Source organism: Cervus canadensis, chromosome 3 (assembly GCF_019320065.1).
Source record: "Cervus canadensis isolate Bull #8, Minnesota chromosome 3, ASM1932006v1, whole genome shotgun sequence".
Taxonomy (NCBI): Eukaryota; Metazoa; Chordata; class Mammalia; order Artiodactyla; family Cervidae; genus Cervus; species Cervus canadensis.
Genome location: NC_057388.1, coordinates 28,334,076 through 28,358,854, shown reverse-complemented (window position 1 = coordinate 28,358,854; position 24,779 = coordinate 28,334,076). Strand labels below are relative to the sequence as shown.

The 24,779-nt window shown below is 38.7% G+C and overlaps 1 protein-coding gene across 1 annotated transcript in view; it reads right to left on the bottom strand.

The window, feature by feature from the left end:
- The window catches only part of DNAH11 (dynein axonemal heavy chain 11), a 385,020-nt gene that overhangs the window by 246,397 nt on the left and 113,844 nt on the right, over positions 1 to 24,779 (bottom strand). Inside the window, exons 24-29 of the mRNA XM_043462325.1 lie at positions 23,517 to 23,639; positions 22,693 to 22,815; positions 20,063 to 20,287; positions 18,663 to 18,754; positions 16,916 to 17,042; positions 1,402 to 1,551 (exon numbers count right to left, since the gene is read on the bottom strand). Of these exons, the coding sequence (XP_043318260.1) occupies positions 1,402 to 1,551; positions 16,916 to 17,042; positions 18,663 to 18,754; positions 20,063 to 20,287; positions 22,693 to 22,815; positions 23,517 to 23,639 (840 nt within the window). The remainder of the gene's footprint in view (positions 1 to 1,401; positions 1,552 to 16,915; positions 17,043 to 18,662; positions 18,755 to 20,062; positions 20,288 to 22,692; positions 22,816 to 23,516; positions 23,640 to 24,779) is intronic.

The window sequence follows — 24,779 nt, the reverse complement described above, 5'->3', positions numbered from 1 at the left end:
AATCACCACTTCCTGTTATCACTAATTATGTGAACATCTATTTCTTCAATGAGCCCAAGAGTTCCCAAAGGACAGGTGCTATGTCTTACTCATTTCTGGATTTCCAAAGGCCAAACCCAGTGGCTGGTACATAGTGGGTATTCAATAAACACTTGTCAAATAAAAGGCAAACAGCCAAAATTGGGAGGAACCAATCATAAAAGTGTGGGGTAGGGGGGAAGGCCTAAAGGAAAAGCATCTTTTAATAAAACAAAGGCAATTAGAGGGTGCATGCGGTACATGCCCAAAAGTCTCTAGCATAAGTTGCTTATACAGGATAAACTAGAGCACTGTGAAAACTTTCAATATCAAAGGTTTCTGCTAGTGATAACTGCATCTATCAATTGGACTGTCCTCCTTCCAGGCACTATGCCAGTCAGCTAGCAGTCTGCTGGGGAGGAGGCAGACAGCAACACACTTTTGTCAAGATAGTTTATGGTGATTTTTTCTAATCACTGTAATAATATCCTAAAGAGCCCAAGAGATCAAATATATACTTTAATCAAAGTATTCCACCATCTGCTTTCCCTGCATTTGGCAGGATTTTTCTGGTTCAATATTAAAAAGCAACAGAGAAAATCCCTGTAGAAAAAGGGGCTGCTATCAGATTTTTGCAAAGGGCCCTTTAAAGAACCCCCTGCCTCAACCTAAACTGTTCTTTAATAGAGGCTACTCTCTCCGTTACTTGTGGATTAATTTTTAAGTTATACAAGCATCATCATAAAAAGATGCAATTCCTCTAAATCATCTGAAAACACCAATAGCTCCTTCATAAATCATAATGAGCTGTTCTTACAGATAACTGTTAAGAATACATTTGAGGTGTTTGTGAGAGAAGAGAACATGTTAACTGTCTGTGCATGCGGTAACTGGTATACGTGACATCAGCTTTGTGGACTCAGCCAAAGTTATTTACAAGCAGCCATTGACAACATCCACCTCAGAATCCTGAACCGCAGCCACTTTCTAATGTGCTTCACTGCAAGGCGCTGCTTCACCGTAATCCTTCCCCGAATGGTGAGCAGGGCTGAAAGTTATTCTCTCTGCAGGAGACTCAGTCACTGGGTGGCATTTGCTACTAATTCTGGGGTCTGCTCATTCAGTCCGTGGCAGTCCTTCCTGTCCAGCTCAACTGCTAGTGTCTTCGAGCCCGTGCAGGCTGCTGAAGCCTGATGCACAGAGCAGGAAGCTTGGCAGAGGACTCCTCGGACACACCAGACCGACGTAAACAGGAATCTCAGAGCACAAGACTAAGCAGAGCCTGACAATTGACATGAATGGACAATTTCTGGTTCCATTCAACTTTTAAAAATGACACCCCCATCCTCCCCTAGCATAGAGAATCTCATAATCAGCTCTTACATGGCCTATGCATTCACACTCAGCTGGGAATGGGACGTACTCCTCGTCTTTGCTGTACATTCCAACCGCCTTGTGTGCAGAGACATCCTGATCATCTTCAAACTGCAGATCTGCAATGCTGTCGAAGAGTTTGGAAAGGTGGCGTGTAACCTAAGACAAGATACAAGAGATAAGAGCACTTCCTACTGGAGGAGCATTCTGGGAATCAAGAGGTAGCTAAATGAATTCATAAAACTGTCTTTATATCATCACAGAGTTGCCTTAAAATGTTTTTTTTCCTTCCAAATAAAAATCATTTCTTCAATTTCAGAGTCTGAAATGACCTTGGTGGAGAAGTAGCCAGGCACTCTGATCACATCATCAGGTGTTGGGAGGTGAATGCTTACCCGGGTAGGTCATCTGTTTTCTCCTTAAAGTTGGAGACTTACTAACTTCTCTATCTGTACCATATTCCTGCAGCAATCATTCTGCTGGAAATTTTGTGGTCAGGTTATTAAAATTCAGATATAGTATTTTACTTACACCATAAAAACCTTATAAAAAAGGCATTGAAATATTTGAAACAAAAATGTAAATTAGACCTTCTCCTTGGGTCAGGTCATTTGCTACCATGCATCTGCTTTGATACTGACATGAGTCCCATGCATATTTGTTACATAAGAAGGGTGAACGGGATTCTCCCATTTTCATTGACAAAGAAATTGAAAGTCAAGTATTAGGTGACTTCATCAAGTTGACATTGCTAAATGTAAGTGGCAGTTAGATATTAAACCTGCAAGTCCAGGCCACATTTACAAAGTTCAAATTCTTCTGGCCTCCTAACTTTTTAGATCCTAAGTTGTGGGATTCCCAAAAGAATCCCCAACAATATAACATACTGAGCCCTGCGCAGGTTCCAGACTACTTGAAATATAAAACAAACCAAGTTAAAAAACAAAGATCTGCACTTGTTCTGCTAGAGGTCAGTTCAGAGAGGAAAGCCCGACTGGCCTCCATGCAGTACATGAGAACCAGTAAGCCTTCTCCATCTGGTCACATCAGAACAGGCTGGGACCAGACTCTCCACCTAAAAGGGCTGGCGAGGAGGAAAGGAGAGGAAGGCGTGTGTCCTGCAGGCTCTCAGTCAGGCAAGCCACTCTACCTGCTCTGGGGTAGACTGAATAAAGGGCAGAGTGGACCATAGGAAGTATCAGGAGTGGGAACCAGTATTCCCTCCTTACACGTGGCACAGCTAAAAGCTGCAAAGCAGAACACAGTTTGGTGAATCCTCAAAAAGTTAACATAGCAACTTCCCTGGTGATCCAGTGTTTAAGCATCTGTCTGCCAAAGCAGAGGACACGGATTCAATTTCTGGTCTAGGAAGATCCCACAGGCTGCAGAGCAACTGGATCCATGAGCCACAATGACTGAGCCCACGCTCCACAACAAGAGAAGCCACTGCAAGGAGTAGCCCATGTACAGCGATCAGAGAGTAAGCCCCCACGTGCCTCCACCAGAGAAAGCCCAGTCAGCAATGAAGTTCCAGCACAAAAATGCATACATAAAATTAGAAAAAGAATAAATAAAAGGTTAACATAGGCTTGCCGTAAGACCCAGAAACTTCACTACTAGGTACATACCCCAAACTACAGAAAACAAGTACTCAAAATACCTGTACAAAAATACTCATAGCAGTATTATTCACAAAAGGTGGAACTAACCCAGGTGTCCACTGACGGATGACAGACACCCTGTGGCATATCCATACAACGGGATACTGCTCAGGCATCAAAGGGAATGAAGCACCGGTGCATGCTACAGTATGGATGAACCTTGTCGAAAATGTCATGCTGTTAGGAGGTGGCCAGGGGGAGCAGGCAAGGGAATGTAGTGACTTCTTGATGGGCGTGGGGCTTTATATCAGGGTGATAAGATAATTTGGAACTAGGCAGAGATAACAGATGCAAAACACTGTGAATGTACAAAATGCCAATGAATCATACGCTTTAAAATGCATAATCTTGTGTTGTCTGAATTTCATCTCAATAAAAATAATAAAAAATAATAAAAACCAGAAGATGGTTTCAAGCCACAGAAAATTTCTTGGCACATGGCATTACGGCCATCTCTGTAATGAGATTTTCTTGAAATACAGTTTAACCAGACTTGATAACTATCCCAACATCAGCTTCTAGGAACAAGAGCAACCTGCCTAAATTTCCCACATGACAAGACCACTATCAATACTGGGAAGGAACTCAAGGGCGATTTAATCTCTGAAGCTTTTAGCCTTCACATTTTTGCTGTATTCGCTCTTTTAGAAGAAAATCACAACAAGGAATCTTCCCCGTTGAAAACAGATGATTTTCTGCGGCTCTCACTTTCAGTGTAGACAGAGTGGTAGCCGATGATCATTGCTTGGATTATCACAGTTACTGCATCCCTGCACATAACCCAGAGGACATTTACACACAGTCTCTCCAATCATCTCACAGTTCGCTGTCACAGCTGAGGTGGCCAGCAAGTGCACAGATGTTTAATGGCTTCTACTGCATAACGGGCCTAAATAATATTCAGGTACAAAGCTGCAGGATAAATGAGACCTCAACCATCAGACACCCTCACACATCACTGCTTTGGCCAGGAAAGAGTTTCATAAGAACTTCTAATCCTGCAGTCATTCAGTGGGTGACCAGGACATGCAAACCCCACAGCTTGCTGTTCTCCTGTGACTTATACCTGGCATGCTGGAAGTTAAATAGTTTCCTATTCTGCCCTCCACTTCGAGCTTCTGAGAGAACACAACCATTTTCTTAACTAACATGCACGCTGTTGCCCTCAAATTAGTTCCATTTCTTTGTACATGTTAACACAAAATTTAAATTCCTCTTTGCTAGTTGGGTCTTTGGAAAGATCTTTAATTTTACAAAAAATAAAAAAATAAAAAACTGATGCCTCCTCTTTTTACCTAAGAAGAAACAAAATGGATATGAAAATTTCAAATCATGAAATTCAATAATTTGATTATATCTTGAACAGGTTTCTAAAAGGTTAGTGACAAAAACTAAAAGGTCATGTTTCACAGATTTACAGTAAATCAGGTGCATCCACCCATTGGGGTGTAGGTATTCAGGCAGGTCCTGCTTTGGACAGTAGTGCAGGATTGTAAGAACAACTGTGCAACCTCTACAATCAATGGGTAAACATGCAAATGTGCTCTGGACTTTAAAAATTTTTGTTAAAATATTAAAATCCCTCTCACTCTTGGTTATAGAAGTATAGGGAAATAAAAAACTGTAAATAAATATTTAGTACACTAACTGAAAACCCTAAAAAATTAAAAATTATTTTAGTTCTTTTTAGGAAACTTATCAGGTGTAGTTCAAACAGCACTTGCCTCCTCCTTCTCATCTGAGAACTTAAGATTCCAAACGAGCATCTTTCCTGTGCTTTGTGTAATCTTCATGTTCCTTTGGAAGTCTGGATCAGCTGCCAACATTTCATCCTTTGAAGCCCCGTGTCCCGGTATTTCTAAGAGTTTCTTTAATGTGGATTTTCTTTTTTTTTTTTTTTTTTTGGTGTCACTACCTTTGGGAAATCTTCCTCCTTTTTATCTCAACCACTGTTTAGATTTGTTTTGATTAAGTTCATTTTCACTATAGTCCTCTGGCTGCATATCTAGAATCTCTCAAAAGGTGATGTCATTTCTACATTCAGCTTTTTCATCCATGACTACATTTATGATTCAAATTTCACTTTAGCGTTATCAATTTTCACTTCTTTGCTACACTTCCAACTTCATCACTAATTCTCTCTTTTGATGGTGTATTTTTATAAAATATCAGGTGGGTTCTTCTCTGGGGACAAATTTGTAGCACACTATGTTCTCTGCTGACTTCGTGAGAACTGAACAGCAAATGTGTGATGGCCAACCACAGACAGACTTTGAAAAGTGTGACGTTACTGATCATGTGTCAAGATGTACATCTGTCATTCACGTGGCGATTTTTGTGGACTGAGGAACCAGCGATTAAGTTTGTGCTTCTCAAGATCGGTCACAGTTAACACACCACAGTATGTGAAATGTGAACCATATTATTGGGGGGAATGGAGTTATATAATCAATCCTTGATAACTGAAATTAATATTTTTCAGATTTCTGCACAAGGAGACCTGCCTTTTTAAGAGCTTTCATTTATGTTTGTAAATAAAGTAAAAAAAAAACCTACTTATCTCAGTAATTTTATAATTTAAAATGAAAACTAATACAATGATCAGATCAACAGTCTGCTCTATGTTCACCTAGAGAACAAAGGGAAGAAAATGAAATTATGTCGCTTCTGCATATGCATCTATGCATAGTTTCCATGTATTGCTATGAACTAACTTCTCTGTATGGTTATCATACATTCTCAAAGCTTTCCCCAGTGCTTTTTGCTTATATTTCATTGCATATTTGCCCATCTATGAAAGATGCTGCTGCTGATTAACAGAGATAAAATAGACACAAAGTCTTAATGTCATTCCTAGCATGGTGAACACCTCAGAGTTCACACATACATAGTAATTAACTCATTTATTCATAATGATGGTAATACTCATGATAGTATTTGTGAGAAGTATATAACATCCGAAATATAGGCAGTCTTATCTATTTTTACATGTACTGAGTCTATTACTCAGTAATATGAGTCTATTACTTTTACATGTACAAAAATTTAAGCCTGCTAAAATGTTGAATAGTTTGTTGTCTTTTATATTTTTAATAATAGTATAGGTGACAGTACATGGACACATATCATTGTCTGAAGCCTAAATATGCAAAAAACTTCTAGGAATATGTTTAATCAGTTATATCACTTTCATATAATGATAACTTCTACAGATATTAAACATCAGAGTGTAGAAGAATATTTCAATTTTTATTAAATATAGTGTTCTGACCTACACAAACACATAAAAAAAAAGTCACCATAATCACTCAAATATAGCATCAAGGAGTATGCTAATAATATTCTGATATTCTATATTTCTATATTTTTCAAACTTTCAGTAGTGAACATGCAATTACATAATTCAGAAAGACTATATTTGTTGTTGTTCAGTCACTAAGTCACGTCCAACTCTTTGCGACTCAGTGAACTGCAGCATGCCAGACTTCCCCATCCTTCACTATCTCCCAGAGTTTGCTCAACCTCATGTCCATTGAGTCAGTGATGCCATCCAACCATCTCATTCTCTTTTGCACCCGTCTCCTTTTGCCCTCAATCTTTCCCAGCAAAGATATTAGTTTTTTTTATAAATTTTGTAAATCATTATAGCTAATATTAGGTATCAGATATTACCTGGTGTGCTTTTACCAAAACTAAAATCGTAGTATACATAATATTTTGCCATTTGATTTTGTACTTACTAATATAACTTGGATATAACTATATTATCAATGCTAATTCTGTATTTCTTCCTAGACATTTTTAGCATGTGTATATAAATGTATATAAGTGTGCTGACAACAAAAACTGAGTTTTCAAATAACCTTTTAAAATATAATTGTATAGAGAGAAAAGTGAAAAAAAATCATAGGTGTACAGCTTAATAAATTTTTAGCAAAGTGAAAAAAACTCTTGTAAACACTGAGACAATTAAGAAACTGAATATATCTGTACCCAAAAATTCCTCATGGCCCATGTCAGTCACTAGTCCCTTCTCTCAAAAATGGACATTACATAATAAAGGCCATATACAACAAACTCACAGCTAACATCATTCTCAACAGTGAAAAGCTGAAAGCATCCCCTCTAAGATCAGGAATAAGGTGTCCACTGTCATCACTTTTATTCCACATAGTTTTCCAAGTCCCCTAGCCATGGCAATCAGAGAAGAAATAAATAAATAAAAGGAATCCAAATTGGAAAAGAAGTAAAACTATCAGATGATATAACACTATACATAGAAAATCCTAAAGATGCTATCAGAAAACTACTAGAGCATATCACTGAATTCAGTAAAGGTGCAGGATACAAAATGAAGGGAATTCCATGGTGGTCCAGTAGAGAGGACTCCCTACTTTTACTACCAAGGGAGTCGGTTCAAACCCTGGTAGGGGAACTAAAATCCTCCAAGCCAAACGGTGCAGTCAAAAATAGAATTAATACACAGAAATCTCTTGTATTCCTATACATTAATAACAAAATATCAGAAAGAAAAATTAAGGTAACAATCCCTTTACCACCACATCAAAAAGAATAAAATGCCTATAAATAAACCTACCTAAAGAGGCAAAAGACTGCTACTATGAAAACTGTAAGACACTGAAGAAAGAAATCAAAGATGACACAAACAGATGGAAAGATATACCATATTCTTGGACTGGAAGAATCAATGTTGTCAAAATGACTGTACTACCCATGGCAATCTACAGATTCAATGCAATCCCTATCAATTTACTAATGGTACTTTTCACAGAACTAGAACAACTTTTTGTTTTTAATTTGTATGGAAACACGAAAGACTCAGAATAGCCAAAGCAATTCTGAGAAAGAAAAATGAAGCTGGGGGGAATAGGCCCCTGACTTCAGACTATACTGCAAAGCTACAGTAATCAGAACAGTACAGCGTTGGCACAAAAAGAGAAATGTAGAGCAGTGGATCTGAATAGGAAGTCCAGAGATAAATCCATGCACCTGTGGTCAACTAATCCATGACAAAAGAGGCCAGGGTACACAATGGAGAAAAGACAGCCTCTTCAGTAAGTGGTGCTGGGAGAACTGTACAGCTGCGTGTAAAAGAATGAAATTATAACATTCTCTAACACCATACACAAAAGTAAACTTAAAATGCATCAAAGACGTAAAATAAGGCTAGTACTATAAAACTCTTAGAGGAAAACATAGGCAGAACACTCACTGACATAAATCGCAGCAATATCTTTTTGGATCCATCCCCTAGAGTAATAAAAATAAAAACAAAAATAAACAAATGAGACCTAATTAAACTTAAAGACTTTTGCACAGTAAAGGAAACCATCAACAAAACAAAAAGAGAACCCACAGAATGGGAGAAAATGTTGGCAAACAAAGTAACCCACAAGGGATTAATCTCCAAAATATACAAATAACTCATGCAGCTCTATATTAAAAAAAAAAAATCAAAAAAGGCCAGAAGCTCTAAATAGACATTTTTCCAGTGAAGATACATGTCCAAAAAGCACATGAAAAGATGCTCAGTATCACTAATTATCAGAGAAATGCAAATCAAAACTATAATGAGCTATCACTTTATACCAGTCAAAATAGCCGTCGTCAAAAATTCTACAAACAATAAATGCTGGAGAGGGTATAGAGAAAAGGGAACCGTCCTTTTTGGTTGGTAGGAATGTAAGTTGATATGACCACTATGAAGAGCAGTATGGAGGTACAGTAAAAAAAAAAATAAGACTAAACAAAGAACTACAATACAACTCTGCAACCCCACTCCTGGGCACATACCCTGAGAAAAACATAATTCAAAAAGATACATGGACCTCCAGTGTTCATTGCAACACTATTTACAATAGTCAAGACATGGAAGCAACCTAAACAGGCAAAGGGATAAAGAAGATGTGGTACATATATACAATAGAATATTAAGCAGCCATAAAAAGAAATGAAATTGGGTCATTTGTAGCAATGTGGGTGGACCTAAAGTCTGTCATACAGAGTGAAGTCAGAAAGAAAAAAATCAAATATCATATATTAAGGCATGTATGTAGAATCCAGAAAAACAGTACAGATGAACTTATTTGCAGGATAGGAACAGAGACACAGACATAGAGAACGGACATGTGGGCGCAGGTGGAAAGGGGAGGGTGGGATAAACTGGTAGATTAAAACTGACATACATACCCTACCATATTTACATAGTGGGAACCTGTTTTATAGCACAGAGGGCCCAGCTCAGGGCTCTGTGATGACCTAGATGTGTGGGACAGGGTAGGGCTGGGAGAAAGGTCTAAGAGGGAGGGGATATGGGTACATGTATAGCTGATCCACTTCACTGTACATCAGAAACTAATACAACATTGTAAAGCAATTATGCTCCATTTTTACACAAAAGCTAACGCTTCAGAGCCAGAAACCCTGCCCACTGAATTTAAGTTGGAGCTGAACAACCTAACATCAAACAAAAGCCAGAATCAGGAGTTTTAGATTCCACAGCAAAGCCTAAGACTCTTTAGCAGTGGGATCCCAAAGTTATACAATTTTTTATCTTGTTACATCAAGTGGTGTTTTAATCCTGCATTATAATAACCCTGATTTTGTTGTATAACTTATAAACTCGCTGTGGAAGGAATTCCAATAAAAGAGCTCCAACAGAATTCTAAGCAGTGGCAACATATTGGCAAAATGAAAAAAAAAAAATGTTATATAACCTGTAGTTAACCATATGTTAACCATTTTGCAAGGATGATCAAGGATAATCCCTACTGGATATATAATTTATGATTTTATTTAAAAACTGATTGTCTATTTTCTTGTCACACACAAACACCTAGGCCATTTGAGTACAAGGCCACCTTTATACAAAGGCATCCATTTGAAATATGACACAGTCCTAAATTATACTGGCAATCCACTCCAGTATCCGTGCCTGGGAAATCCCATGGACAGAGGAGTCTGGTGGGCTACAGTCCATGGGATCACAAAGAGTTGAACATGACTGAAGTGACTAAGCATGTGTGCATGCATACCAAGTGGAGCTATTCTCACTGGCAATTTCTATAATAAACTACACTTAGACAAACAGCTTCCATTCCTTGGTGTTCAGCTGAAGGTGAGTAGAGGTAATGGCAAGGTAGTCAAAACCATGACCATCTCTTATGTCCGTTTTCTTTTCCTGCCTCTTCCTTTATTCCATCCTCAGCCCCAACCTAAAGTCAAGGACAACTGCCTCCCTCCAATGCAGGTACCTATGAGCCCTCCAACCGTCTACTCCCTACAGAAAAGTTGGAATCTTTTTTATTTCAGCTAAAACTCATTCACTCTTACATGTGGCCAACTAACTACTTGCATCTTCAGCCTTTTTACTCTTGATTGTCTAAGACATACTAGTTAATTTTATGTTATTTTTGGCTGTGCCACATGGCTTGCAGGATTTTAGTTCCCTAACCACAGATCAAACCCGAGCTCCCTGCAGTGGAAGCATGGAGCCCTAACCACTGGACTGTCAGCAAAGTCCCTCCCTTGACTGTCTCAGGAGGACTAATCCCCATCTAGAAGGCTGTGACCCACCATTAGTGATTGTTGAGCTGCATCACCCTGATTCCTGAGATTCAGATCCTGAGGCACCTTCACTCCATCACAGAGATAACCAAGTGGAAGCACTATCCAGAAATATACTGTGCTTGTGGGGATGTGGGGTTTTAGACATCTGCCCCTTGAAGATCCAGAAGTTCTTTTTATTACTTAATACTAAGCCCATTTCTCACAAGCACCTGTCCAAGTGCCAATATTGACAGACTATTAAGGGTATCAGTTGAGTGCCATCTGCCTCATAATGCAATTTGGGGACTTCTCAAAAGACAAGTTGGCAGATTTCTTCTTACATAGATTTGGTCTGATGTCATGAAGGATATTTTTGATGCAAACATTCAACATTTCTGAGTATATATATTTCCTGATCTTGTCAGTTTAGAAAATTGTGGCCTCAACTGCCATAGCAGTGGCTTTCTGGTAGTCACATTAAAACACGAAAAAAAAAAAAAACCCAGGTGAAATTAATTCTAACATGCTTTATTTGACCTAATACATCCGAAGTATTGTCACTTCGATATATAATTAATAGAAGTACTACTAATGAGATATTTTACATTCTTTAAGTCTTTGAAACCAGGTGCATATTTTGCATTTATAGCTTATCTCAGTTTGGATTCTTCATCAGACATATTGATCTGTCTCTATGTTTCATAAGATGCGCGGTTGAGAAAGTAGATTCACACTCAAGTTGTTTCAAATTTATGTTTTCCAATAACTGAATCAAAGATCAACTCTAACACATTGTAGTTAAAAATTCAGTTTCTCAGTTGTCACATTTCAAGTGCCCATTAGCCCCATGTGGTCCATGGCTACCTCCATTATGCAACACAAATGCGGCTGATCACATAGAAAGTGTCTTTCTTTAGTATAGCTCCAACATGGGGAAGCTTTCACTCATCATCACATAGAAGATGAAGGAAGACAAAACACACCAACTCTTCTAGGACAGAAAGATCTTTCAGGTCATAAGGAACCAGTGGCTAAAAACTGGTTGTCTGCTATTTTTAGACACTGTATTATAACCTGGGAGGGCACCTCAGGGCAACTAATGTTACCCAGGCTGAATTTAACCACTACACTTGCTTTACTTGAAAAATACAAATGGATGTTTTTCTAAGCAGGAGAGGAATCACAGAATGTTAATACTGAATCATGTGCAACTGCATAATTACTACTCCATGTCCATTAGCCCTGCAAGGACACCTCTAAGTTTGTGTTCCCACAAGCAACTGCCAGAAATTTCTGACCACTTAAGTTACATGGCACAACCCTATCCTCAGTCCTTGAGATAATCTATGAGACTGGGAGATCAGGATGAATTCTAGGAGAAAAATCTTTAAAACTTGACCTTAACCAAACTTACTGAGAGCTAAAAAGCCACTGAAGGCATTTTAGATGAACCGACATCATCACTCTGACATTCCAACTGAAGTACCTTAAACTGGGCATGTCTGCTTATAGAATGCAGGATGTAGTAATATCAGCCCTCCGCTAGCTGATGTGTTCAGGCTGATCAAATTCCACATCAACTGCAGAAACCCTCACTTGGACCAGCACTCTTAAATTGAGTGTAGTGGGTGGAGGAGGGGAACCTGAAGAATTCAAGTCATTCACAAGATGTCAACACGAGTCATCTGCCCACAAAGGGCCATTGCATTGTTATCCCATAAGCTGCAGTTGCCATGTTATCTCTGTCACACGACAGGGAGCACATTCAGGATGTTAACACAAAAGGCAGAGACGGAAAAGCTGTGTCTGGTGGCCTGAAACTGATAAGCATGAACTCTTCCACGGTAAGTGACCAAAAGTTGAGATCACACCTTGACTTTGCAGAAACACTGCAGGGAAAGAAGCTGACTGTGGCTCAAGATGACTCAACTCCTCCTTAGCACTTTTTCAATCCTCTGCCCCAACAAGTCACTCCCTGGTAGTACCTGCACCTCAGAGGCAGCTAAACCCTTTCCCTAATAAGGACCCTTTCCTAAAAGTGGGACATTTGATGTGAAATTGAATTGCTTAAGTTTTAATTCGTGGAACAAAAAGATCTCAATGAAGTCAAATTTTGAGCAAATTTGAAATAGTGTACCTCAAATTTCAAAATGTTTCAAAAATGGAATCAAAGCTGGCAGGTCAGGAGAACTGTAAACTGCGTTTACCCTGGAGCTACATAGTCAGACAGACCCATTCAGTTAGTAAGCAGAAATATCCTACCTCCTTTTGTTGATATGGTATAGACGGCACCACGGCTGGTACTCATTAGCATGGCTGTGAGCCATTCTGGAGACTCCCTCTGCTGTGACTTTAATATTCAGCTACATTAAAATTTAAGATCTTTTTAATGCCCAGCATTACTAGTCCTACATTAAAGAGTGTTACTAGCACTGAGAAATGCACCTGAGGTTCAGGGGTTTAGAACTTAAAATTAAAATGCTGTGAATGAAGCAGACAAGAAGACTTGTCAAATCACAGTGATATGAAAGGTAACACTCTAAAACACTGAAGTGATACTGTGAAAATAGAATTATTTTAAAGGTACATCCTTTCAGTTAACTTTTTTAAAAAAAGCGAAACCTCATCCTATAATTTAGGAAGGATGTGGAAAAACAGCAGTTGGCATCAGGGATGCATATACCTGTGAGCCAACAAGCATGTCTAACACACGAAGCACTTTTTGATGATCTGAAAGGACACAGAATAGGTGACAAGTGTATGTTGAATCATCTGCTCCTCTAGCACCTGCCTAGGACCTCAATTAAGGACCGAGAGGCCCTGGGCACGCACATGCTCTGAAGACAGCAGACAGGGATTAGGACAAGTTGGTCCCTTCAGGGCTTGACAAGACACATCTCAACAGCTTACCATCATCTGCCTCCACACACCCCTTCTGGGAAAGCACAGCAGGGAGGTGGGGAGAGAGAGACGACCATCCTCACACCTGTGAGTTATCAGCCCAGAGGGGGATGCTCTGACTTTTCCTCACTCCTCATGGGGCTTCAAGGCGGAGGACTGTTTCCCCAACCTCTGCCCTTTAACTTGTCCAGTGAGTGGGGTTGGAGAACCACTCACAGAATCCTCAGGTGCCTGAAGCAAGTGAATCTGTAACATGTCCCTACTTCCCACATCTGTTTAGGTGGAAAGGAGGAACAAAATGTAACAAATGACTGACTACACTGCCAAGGGCAAGAACTAGAAGCACTGAGAAGGACTTGGCTCTGCCTATATTCCCCTGGGAAGTTCCCCCTGTCCTGAGGACTTGCTCCTGTTCCACAAGAGACCCAGATGTAGGTCCTGGCTGTCAAGGGGCAAGGTCAACAGCCACTGCTGAACAGAGAAGCAGGAATATGCATTAAGAAAGGGCGATGACTGACAGATGACACCCTTCCCCCGCCCCTGCCCAAAATAAGCTGGTAGGGAGGAGAAATAAAAGATCTCATCTCTAGGTTCTTTATGTAAAAAACTGGTCCTGACACAGAGGTGAGCTTGGAATTTTAAACTAGATCTTGCTGAGTTGCTTTGGGTTTCTTTAATTATTAATAAGAAAAAGGGACAGGAGCATTACAATGCCTAGCCAAGGTATTATAAAGGGATCTGCTACTCAGTGTAAAGAGATTCAGCAGGGCACATTTGAGATTAATAATTGTAGAAAAAACAAAATGTCTCATGTCTATATTCTGGGTAAGTAATACTGTTCAATAAAACACCACATATGTGTTTATTATGTTTAAAGAATATAAAAGAAAAAGCATATTCTTACTTACAGATTTATGCACCTAATTTACAGAGTTAAAATTCGGAATTCTAAGTATTTCAAATTTTCAAGTGTTTAGGAACAAATACCTGGAATAGGATAGGACACCCTCTATCTCATATCATCACCCTAGGAGATCAGAGGCACTGGATAGAAAGCCCCAAAATAAATCCACCTATGGTCACCTAACCTATGACAAAGGAGGCAAGAATATACAAGGGAAAAAGGACAGTCTCTTCAGTAAGTGGTGCTGGGAAACCTGGACAGCTACATCTAAGAGAATGAAATTACAACACTACCTAACACTATACACAAAAATAAACTCAAAATGGATTAAAGATCTAAGTGTAAGACAAGACACTATAAAACTCTTAGAGGAAAACATAGTAAGAACATTCTTTGACATAAATCACAGAATTTTTTGTTTTGACTCATCTCCTAGAGAAATGAAAGTGAAAACAAAAAATGAAACTATTTATTTAAACCTAGTTAAACTTAAAAGCTTCTGCACAACAAAGGAAACCATAAACAAGCAAAAAAGACAACTCTCAGAATAGGAGAAAATATTTGAAAACAAAGCAAACAAAGGATTTATTTCCAAAATATACAAATAGCTCATGCAGCTCAATAACAGAACAACAAACAACCCAATAAAAAAATGGGCAGAAGATCTAAATAAACATTTCTACAAGGACATACTGATGGCCAAGAGGCACACGCAAAGATGCTCAACATCATTAATCATTTAGAAAACTGCAATTCAAAACTACAACAAGGTATCACCTCACACTGGTCAGAACGGCCCATAATCAAAAAGTTTACAAACAATAAATGCTAGAGAGGATGTCGAAAAAAGGCAACCCTGTTTCCTGTTGGTGGGAATGTAAATAGGTACAACTATGAAAAATACTATGGAGGTACCTTAAAAACTAAAATAGAACTACGATACAATCCTGCAATCCCACTCCTGGGCATGTACCCTGAGAAAATCATAATTCAAAAAGATACATGGACCCCCAGTGTTCATTGAAACACTGTTTACAGTAGCCAAGACATGGAAGCAACCTAAATGTCCATCAACAGATGAATGGATAAAGAAGATGTGATACATATACACAATGGAATACTGCTCAGTCATAAAAACAAAGAGAATTGAGTCATTTGTAGATAGGTGGATGGGCCTAGAGACTGTCAGAGTGAAGAAAGAGAAAGGCATATATTGTATATTAATGTATGTAAGTGGAATCTTTAAAAATGGTACAAATGAACCTCCTGCAGGGCAGGAATAGAGATGCAGATGGAGAGAACAGCTACGTAGACACAAGTGGGGAAGGGGAGGGAGCGACACTAGGAGATTAAGGTTGACACATGTACACTACCACATGTAGAATAGCTAGTGGGAACCTGCTATATAGCACAGGGAGCCCAGCTCAACGCTCTGTGATGGCCTAGATGGGTGGATTGGGGGGTGGGGTGGGAGGAAGGTCCAAGAGGGAGGGGATATATATGTACTTACAGCTGATTCACTCTGTTGGACAGCAGAAACTAACACACTGTAAAGCAATTATATTCCAACTAAAAAAAGAGAAATGAATGAGAGAGAAATAATCAACATAAATACTGTGTCCACAGGACATCAGAATTCAGGAAACTGTAGTGTGAGGTGACATATATTCCAAAGAAAATGGCATAAATATTTTTAGAGAAAGAACACGGAGACAAACCTATAAAAGTAAAGCACAATCTGTGATATATGGTGAAGCCCAGGAGTAACTACCGGTGTCAGCTGTAACAACTCTAAGGTCTTGAACAACCGAACAGATATAATGAAAAGCAATGTCCTCTAAATGTTTAGGGGAAGGAGAGCTTGGGGATTTGCACAAAGTTTGTCTCTGATCTGTGCTCTCAGATTACAAAAGACAACTGCCTCTTTTATTTGCTTCACATACTGTCATGGGTGCTACCTTATTTTTTGAATGGATAGGAGAAAATTAGAGGGTGGAGGATGAGCCTGAAATTATACCAATACATCTCTGAACAGCACTGAAGCCTAGCCCAGCTTAGTAATTATAAGCGTTACCCTGGAGTCAAGGTTTTGAAAGAAGGTACCTGCAATGATCTTGTTCCCAGTGACCCAGTCTTTCCCAAGAAAACTGTGAACCAGGCAACGGAACCCCAGTATCTGTCCCACAATTCTGCGGATTTGGAGCTGGTGTTTCTTCCATTAACTCCTTGCAAGGCTTTAAGCCTTTTACATTTGTTCTCCTTTCTAGACATTTGTACAGTGTCCTTTCACTGAGGACAAGATGGTTACCCTTCCTAGGTCCTTTAGCACTGCCTCTAACATCTCTCTGTTGCTACATTAAGTATTTTTATTGAATATTTTCTGGCTCTTGGAACATGTGACATGGTGGGTAGCATTTAGACAATGATAGAGAAATTGACATTCCTTACCTAACAAAGGACAATATGAGACTTTCAAAATCAGTATTACCTGTGTAGGTTGAGTTCCCTTTGAAAGAATGTCAAGTAAGTCTGTGGAAGAGATGAAATAGAAGCGTGGGAAAGCCAAACGCTTGGTTTCCAGGTACTGAGCAAGAGCTTTTTCACAGAGAGAAAGCCTGTATGAATGAAACATCATTGTAAGCATATTTTGTCCATTCAGTTATTAAAATTTCAACAAAACCCAAAGTGTCTCAATCTGTCCATTCATCTCAATAAGCTCACTGTTTAACATGGTACCTACCTCCTTCTAACATCATCACCTCATTTGTGACTAATGTGAAAGTTGTGCCAAGTAGGAGGAGATACACACACACACACATTAATTGAGACTAAATACAGGTCAAATTTAAGTTGATGTTACTTGTTGTCACTTATTTTTTTTATAGTTCCACTATAATATACAACTATTTTTTAACTAGACAAATTAAGATTTTTAGTTGGAGTTTCAATCAAACTCTTAAAAATTAATGGAATGAATATGTAGTAAAGGAGAAGGATATAGTAGAACTGAAAAGCACCATGAACCAATTCAACCTAATTAAGATTTATACAATTTCACACAACAGTAGGATACAAAGTCGTTTCAAGTTTCTATAGACTATAATCTAGGAGACACAGAAACATATCCAGGGACATAAAAGAGAGTGCAAAAGTTTCATGGTCTAAAGGTACTGAAATCATATAGACTGTTCTCTTGTCAATGTGGAATTAGGTTAGAAATCAGTATCAAAAGATATTTGAAAACAACCCACATGTTTTCAAGTGCAATATATTGTCACTTATCTTAATGACACTTCTCAACAGCAGGAGAGAAGACTGGGCTTGGCATCACCCACCCTGAGCACAAAGTGCTTTAGTTCACATGTAATTGGTTTAAGGTTTTCTTTCTCCCATGGAATGTCTACAAAAACTATGTGGCTTTAATTCTATCTGGTTTTCAGGGAAGTCGTAACACCCTGAACCATTTCCAGTTTATTGTTCTTAGCAGAGCAGAGAAGACCCAGAGGCAGAGCCACCAAGCCCTCAAAAATCACTGACTAAGAAATAATTAACCTCTGTGGGAATCCACACTTCTAAAATTATGGTCAACTTTATCTCGAAAAAACTTCCAGATTATGAAATAATTGTATGCAATATATTTTTATCTAGAGGCTCCTCTACCATGCAATAAAAAGTGATCACTATTCTGCACAAAGCCCTCTTTTAGTAGCTGATCTGCCCTTTTTAAATCAAAAGTCAGAATTTTCTTGTGACCATTAGCTGTTGCATGATTTTATATGAATAAAATACCCTTTAGGACAAGGATTTCAAAAGTACTAACATACTGTCAAAGGATAATTTCTAGTATAATTTAACTACATACAAAGTAAAGGACTTACATGAGTACAGTCCCAGTTCCTAGAATACAGTAGATACTTAATAAATATTTACAGGACACTTTGATAAAAGAATTGATCAATCACGTTGCTTCATTTTTTCATGTTGATTCTCTACTTAATATATTCTATTTTACTATTATGATATCCCTCTTGGAAAAGAAATATATTTGGATATATTTGCATTAAATCACAATATATATATACCACCTAATATGTAAAAGGCAACTAGACAACAATAAGCAAAATTTTAAATTAGTAGAGGTTATATCTACAGTAACATGATATTAAATACTTTTAGATATTCAAAAGTAATGTCAAAAGTATAACAAATTGATCACTTTGTAGTTGTATTCTTACCTGTACTGTAAATCTTTAAGTTTTTCATAGAGATGCAGCTCACACGTTGCCTCCAAAACATTTTTTATTTTAGCTGTTCTGAACATTAATTCCTGTGTGAAAGTACAACATGCAACCATTGATAATAGAAATCACTTTTCTAGATTTTTTTCATCCCTTTGGGGAATCAAAAAGTGAAGAACAAACTATGAGAAAGCAAGGTTAATGAGACTAACACCATATCTGTTCTGCTATTAAACTTTGATGAATATCAAAAACAAACTGTAATCACATAGTTTTTATCAATATAAATTTGATAAGCATTACCACCACTCTGGGTCCATGAAGAATTTCTCTCTTCTAAACCAAACAAATAAAAACATAAAGAGAAAGAGAACCAGAATCTTAAAGAATATATTCATATTTAAAAAATGAGATGAATACTAAACAATCTATCTATTCTTTCCTGCTTAAAAGTTAAACAAAATAGAATCCCTCGGGTATTCTGTTTTAGCTAGCAAGGAGAAAATAATTCATCCCCATTTCTATATAAAAATGTAAAGCCACTATTCTCTGTTTAAAGTCTCTCAAATCATTTATTATTATATTACCTCACCATCTACTCTGGGGCTTCCCTGATGGCTCAGACAGTAAAGAAGCTGCCTGCAATGCAGGAGACCCGGGTTTGATCCCTGGTTCAGGAAGATCCCTTGGAGAAGAAAATGGCAACCCACTCCAGTATTCTTGCCTGGAGAATCCCATGGACAGTGGAGCCTGGCGGGCTACAGTCCATGGGGTCACAAAGAGTCGGACATATGAAACAAACCAATAACTGATAGTGTAACCTTGTTACTGGCTTCCCCTCCCTAGTCTCTGACTTCATGAAGGGAACGTGTCTCCGAGGCCTTCCTGTAGGGTAGGCAGTTCACGTTCTGTGGGAAACATCAGGCCTGCTGTCTGGTTTGGTACAGCACAAAGTTAAGACAACATCCATTCATGCTTACATCTTTAACTAGTTGAAAAAAATCCAAGGAATCTAATACTTTGTAACATACAAAAATAATATGGAATTCAATTTTTGGTGTCTATAAAAGTGTTACTGGTGCCAGCCACACCCATCTGTCTATGTTGTGTCTTTCTTTCACATGATAAAGGTGGCCCTGAGTAGTTGTGACTGAAATCATATGCAACCACAAAGCCTAAAATATTGATTCTGACCCATCACACAGAAAAGTTTCCTAACTTTTGTCTCCTGAAATGCAAATACTGATTACATATATATATTTCATAAATTCAACACCCCAAATTATGTTTCTTTATATAAGGATTTTACGTTATTTAGAAAAAGATGTTTCTTTACAAGGCTTTTATATTATTCGGAAAAAGCTGTTAGGATAGAAAATAGCCTGTCTTCCGCAAACCTTAAATTCAGCATCTACTCTGTTGAATCTCTGAGCATCTTTCACAAGTTGGATTCGAATATCTTCTGAACAAACAAAGATGCTTTCTAGGTGAGACCAAGTGCACTGGACTTCGATCCAAGTAAAGATGACCGAGTCTGCTGTGTTTAATTTGTTTTGCCAGCTTATGACTTGCTCAATGAAATATTCCACATACTTGCTTTGAAGCAGAGTCTGTAACTGAACCTAAATGAAGGCAAAGAATGTGAAATAACATCTAAATTAGTAATCTGAGCACCACGAGGGAGGGGCTACATCACTTCTTTTCACTGCTGGATTCCTAAGACCCAGCAAACAAAATGTGGAACAAGCATTCAGCAAGTATTTGCTAAATTAGTGAAGTAATGGCATATTCACACTAACATGGTTTAGTTTTGTTTTTTTAAAAGAAAAAAGATAAACATAAGCAACTACATGTAATATGTCTTCTACAAGACTAACACGTATCTCTTTGTAGACAGGAAAATATATTGGGCATCAGGGTACAGTTTTAGGAATTAAATTTCACTCTTTCATCCTCCTTCACTCTCCCCTGGTCTCTGCCTACTAATCATTCCAAAGTTATGGTTCCTTTTTTTCTTTAATATTGAAAATATAAAACAAACTTCCCTCTAGCTTGCTAAGCCTTCAGGCTCTGTTTTCCTCCCCTTTGAATTTACTACCAAACTTTGCAGCTGTCCTAACACTAAGCCTTGCTTTAACACCATGCAGATCCTCGGGCACTTCCCCTATTCTTTGACACTGAAATCTCAGGAAGTCACTGAGCAGAACAACCTCTTCTCATTCTCCTTCACCTCTTAAGTATTTAATACATTTCATTCTTTCCATACCCCCCACCCATGGCTTTGTTGAGATATTACTCAGATGCTCTGTAAGTTTAAAGCATACAATGTGATGATTTGATACATGTGTGTATATATTATGAAATGGTTACCACAATAATGTTAATATCATCTCTATCCATGGCTCAGTGGTAAAAGAATCCGCCTGCCAAGGCCAGAGTTGCAGGAGACGCTGGTTTGAGCCCTGGGTTGGGAAGATTCCCCGGAGAAGGAAATGGCAACCCACTTCAGTATTCTTGCCTGAGAAATCCCATGGACAGAGGAGCCTGGCAGGCTACAGTCCATAGAGTCACAGAGTCGGACACGACTAAGCACGCTCGTACCCCCCACATAATTACCTTTTGTGCGTGAGCATGCATGTGTTAACATTAACACATTAATGTTAAGATCTACTCTCTTAATAACTTTCAATATAATATAGTCAACCATAGAGTATAATAGATGTCCAGAACTCATTAGGGGTCTATACCCTTCAACCAACATCTCCCTCTTCCCCAAAGCCCCAGCACCTGGTAATCACCATTCTACTGTTTGCTTTTATGAGTTTGGCTTTTTTAGATTTCACATGTAAGACAGAACATACAGTATTTGCTGTCTCTGAGTTATCTCACTTCACATAATGCCCTCAACATCCATTCATGTGGTCACAAACAGCAGGATTTCTCTTTTTTTAACAGCTGAACAGTCCATTATATATATATATATATACACACACACACAAAAAAAACATTATTATATACATTTTATATATGTGTGTGTGTGTATATATATGGGTGTGTGTCTACACACACACACATTTCTTTTATCCATTCATCCATCAATTGACATTTAGGTGGTTTCCATAATACTGACTCTATTTTTGGTGGAAAAAATTATCCCATGATTGTTATGATATTGCAGTATCCTTTTTCCACTATGTCTCTGATCATTCTCACTCTCTGCCTCCTTTATGTGTGTCTTCTCACTCACCAAATGCGGCCCTTCCCTACTGTTCTTGGCTGGCGTATCCTCCTTTCCTCTCATTATCTAACTCATCGATTCTCACAATACCAACAATGACCTCCCAACCTATAGTTCTAGACTGAACCTCTGCACTGGGCTCTGGGTCTGACTTTCCACCTTAACATCAATGTCCCTCACTTTAAATACATCAGAAATAACAGAGCATCATCTCTTAGACCAGGTTCTTTCCTAAGTGCCTTATGCCTAATAATAGTAACAAAACTATTATTATTTCACCTTTCTTATCTCTCACATCCAAAGAGACGCCAACTCATACCCTTAAAACTCAGGACCACATAGGCTGCATTCTGGTCTGTCTCTCCAACCTTATATTTCATTACTCGTATCAAGAAAATTTTTATTCTAAGGAAACCAAGTCCTTTAAATTACCTCTGAATGTCAGGTACTTTTTGGCATTCCAAGATGCCAGTAAAAGGGGACACTGTCCTCTTTGCATATATCACTCTTCTCTGATCATCATTCTTGAATACTAGCCCATCCTTCAAGGTTTAGCACAAGTACCACCACCTTGCAAGACTCTTTGGAACCCTTCTCTGTCTCCTGACTCAAGGACAAGTTCCTTGAGAACAAGTGTTCATACCTTTTGAACCCAAATAGTACTATGCCTAGAGTCTGGTACAAGCAGATGTCTAATGAATGAAGAAAGAGATATGGAGTATTGGAACTTTGGAAAAGCGTAAAATCATAATTTAAAAGAAAGGTCTATAAGAAAAACATCCATCTTACTTGGTTGTGCTCTAGAGTTTCAAACAAGAGTTCATCAAACTTCAGTAATGGAATGCCTGTCCGATAGTGAACTTCGTAAGAGAACTCCATGGTTGCCCAGGTCTGGCTGATTTCAGTAATAACCTAGACATCAATAGCATTTAGTTATGTGCACGAAAGTTTGATTTAGAACCAATACCTAGAGTATCATATGAAATTTTTAAAACTGTTTTTACAATTAAAAAAAAAGAGGGATATCATTGGCCTCAATTTTCTTTCCTTCAAATAATTCATGGTGTTGAGGTTTCAAGAATGAATTTCATCACACAAAAGAACAAGCATCACACCAATGTCACATTTTTATTGGATCTGAATTTTATATCCTTTACTGAAGTGGAATGCCAGAGCAGGAAGGGGCTTAAAAAGTTATCTTCACGTTCTGATAGGTATTATGTACAAATTAGCCAGCACAGGATAGGCAGTGCTAAGTGCCAGAATGTGAAGGCCAGTTCCCTTGTTAAAACTGGCTAAGCTAATCACTTCTCGATATCTCAGTTTCCACATCTGAAGAACAGGCATAATCCTCAGAGAATTAAATGAATTAGTGTCAAGCATGGACAGCTTTACTTGCTACCAAGTAAATGACATAAGCGATTTCCACTATAATTGTCATCATCAACTGGGTCAACTCTTGGTTTACACATTTACTGTGGCTGAGAAGGAATCTGTTTCCTGCTGGGAGACATGTTTCCACACAACCAGGGCCTGAGGCCTTTTCCCCAGTCCGCTCATGTGCCAATCACAGAATTAGCCCAGGGTAAAAAGAAACAGCCCGAGGACACAACCTTCTCAGTCCCCAGCTCTTTCACAGCTTTGTCCACGATGCTTCGGACAGTCTCTTCCACCTGGTGTAACCGCAAGGCTAACAGATCTGCCAAAGTTGTGGCTTCGTTTATGGAAAATTTGACCTGATGAGGAAGAAAAAAAAAAGGCAGGACTAATTCCATATATATTAATGGTTCCTTTTACCTAATGGCCAGAGGACTGAATCAGAGCTAAATCTACTCAAGTCAGCAGCTGAGTACATGTCAAGTTCTGAAATGTGTGAACCACGAAAGACATTGCCTTTTGACTCACAGTTATGGAGGTATCACCCACCGGAAGCGGGGGCTGAGGTTTAGGCCAAGTTCACACTATACTATTTCTTTTGTTTCATAACCTTCCCTTGTCAGCTCATTTCTTATCTCCTTTGCCCACAAAACCCAAAGTTAAAGAGAATCACATTATTCATTTATTATAATTTGGTTGAAATCCCAGGAATCCGGTAGTAGCTCATTTGTCTTCTCTTAAGTATTCTATTCACTGAACATAATTCCCAGTTGCTTTCATGATTTAACCTAGTTTTATCATTGATTTAATCTTAGTCCCTTGGCAAAAAATAATTATTCTTACTCATACTGTCATTATTCATACTTACCGTGTGAAAAAAGTCATTCCCATTTCTTCATTATCTTGTGCGTTCCCCACCCCAGTATTTGCTAAGAAGCTCTCAGCTCTTCCTAAGTGCCCAAGGTCACCCATGTCCTTCACAAATGAAGAGCTGACCCCACTACCTGGTTTCCATTCCTGCTCCTCCTATGAACATCCAATCCCTCCCTCCTGGAAGCTGAAGTCTTCTCCGGCTCTCCCCAGTCTGTAACACTGCTGATCACCATCTGCCTCTTTGCACAAGATGACTGAACAGCCCTGTGTGTCCAAGACCGGGTGCTTCCTTGGCTGAAACCTAAAAAGTCCTGAGCAAACCAGATGAGTTAGTTACTTCTGCATCATGTTTGACCTCCCTCCAGAGCTGATGGGAGTCAGGTCTGTCTTACAGGAGGAACGAGCAGGGATGTGTAACAGGGTCCCCTGATTAGTTGCATGGTTTGTGCAGTGAATATGGACAACTGGAAGCGAATAGGTGACAACTGGGAGATGGATTTAGTCGCTGCTCTGATGCCCCAGAGCAGCCTGGAGGAAGACGCCTTTTTCTAAATTGTCTGCCAGAGAAGACATCTTTTTCTAGCTTGCAGAAAGGCACAGTACAGGTAAGAGCCTGTGGTAAGCAG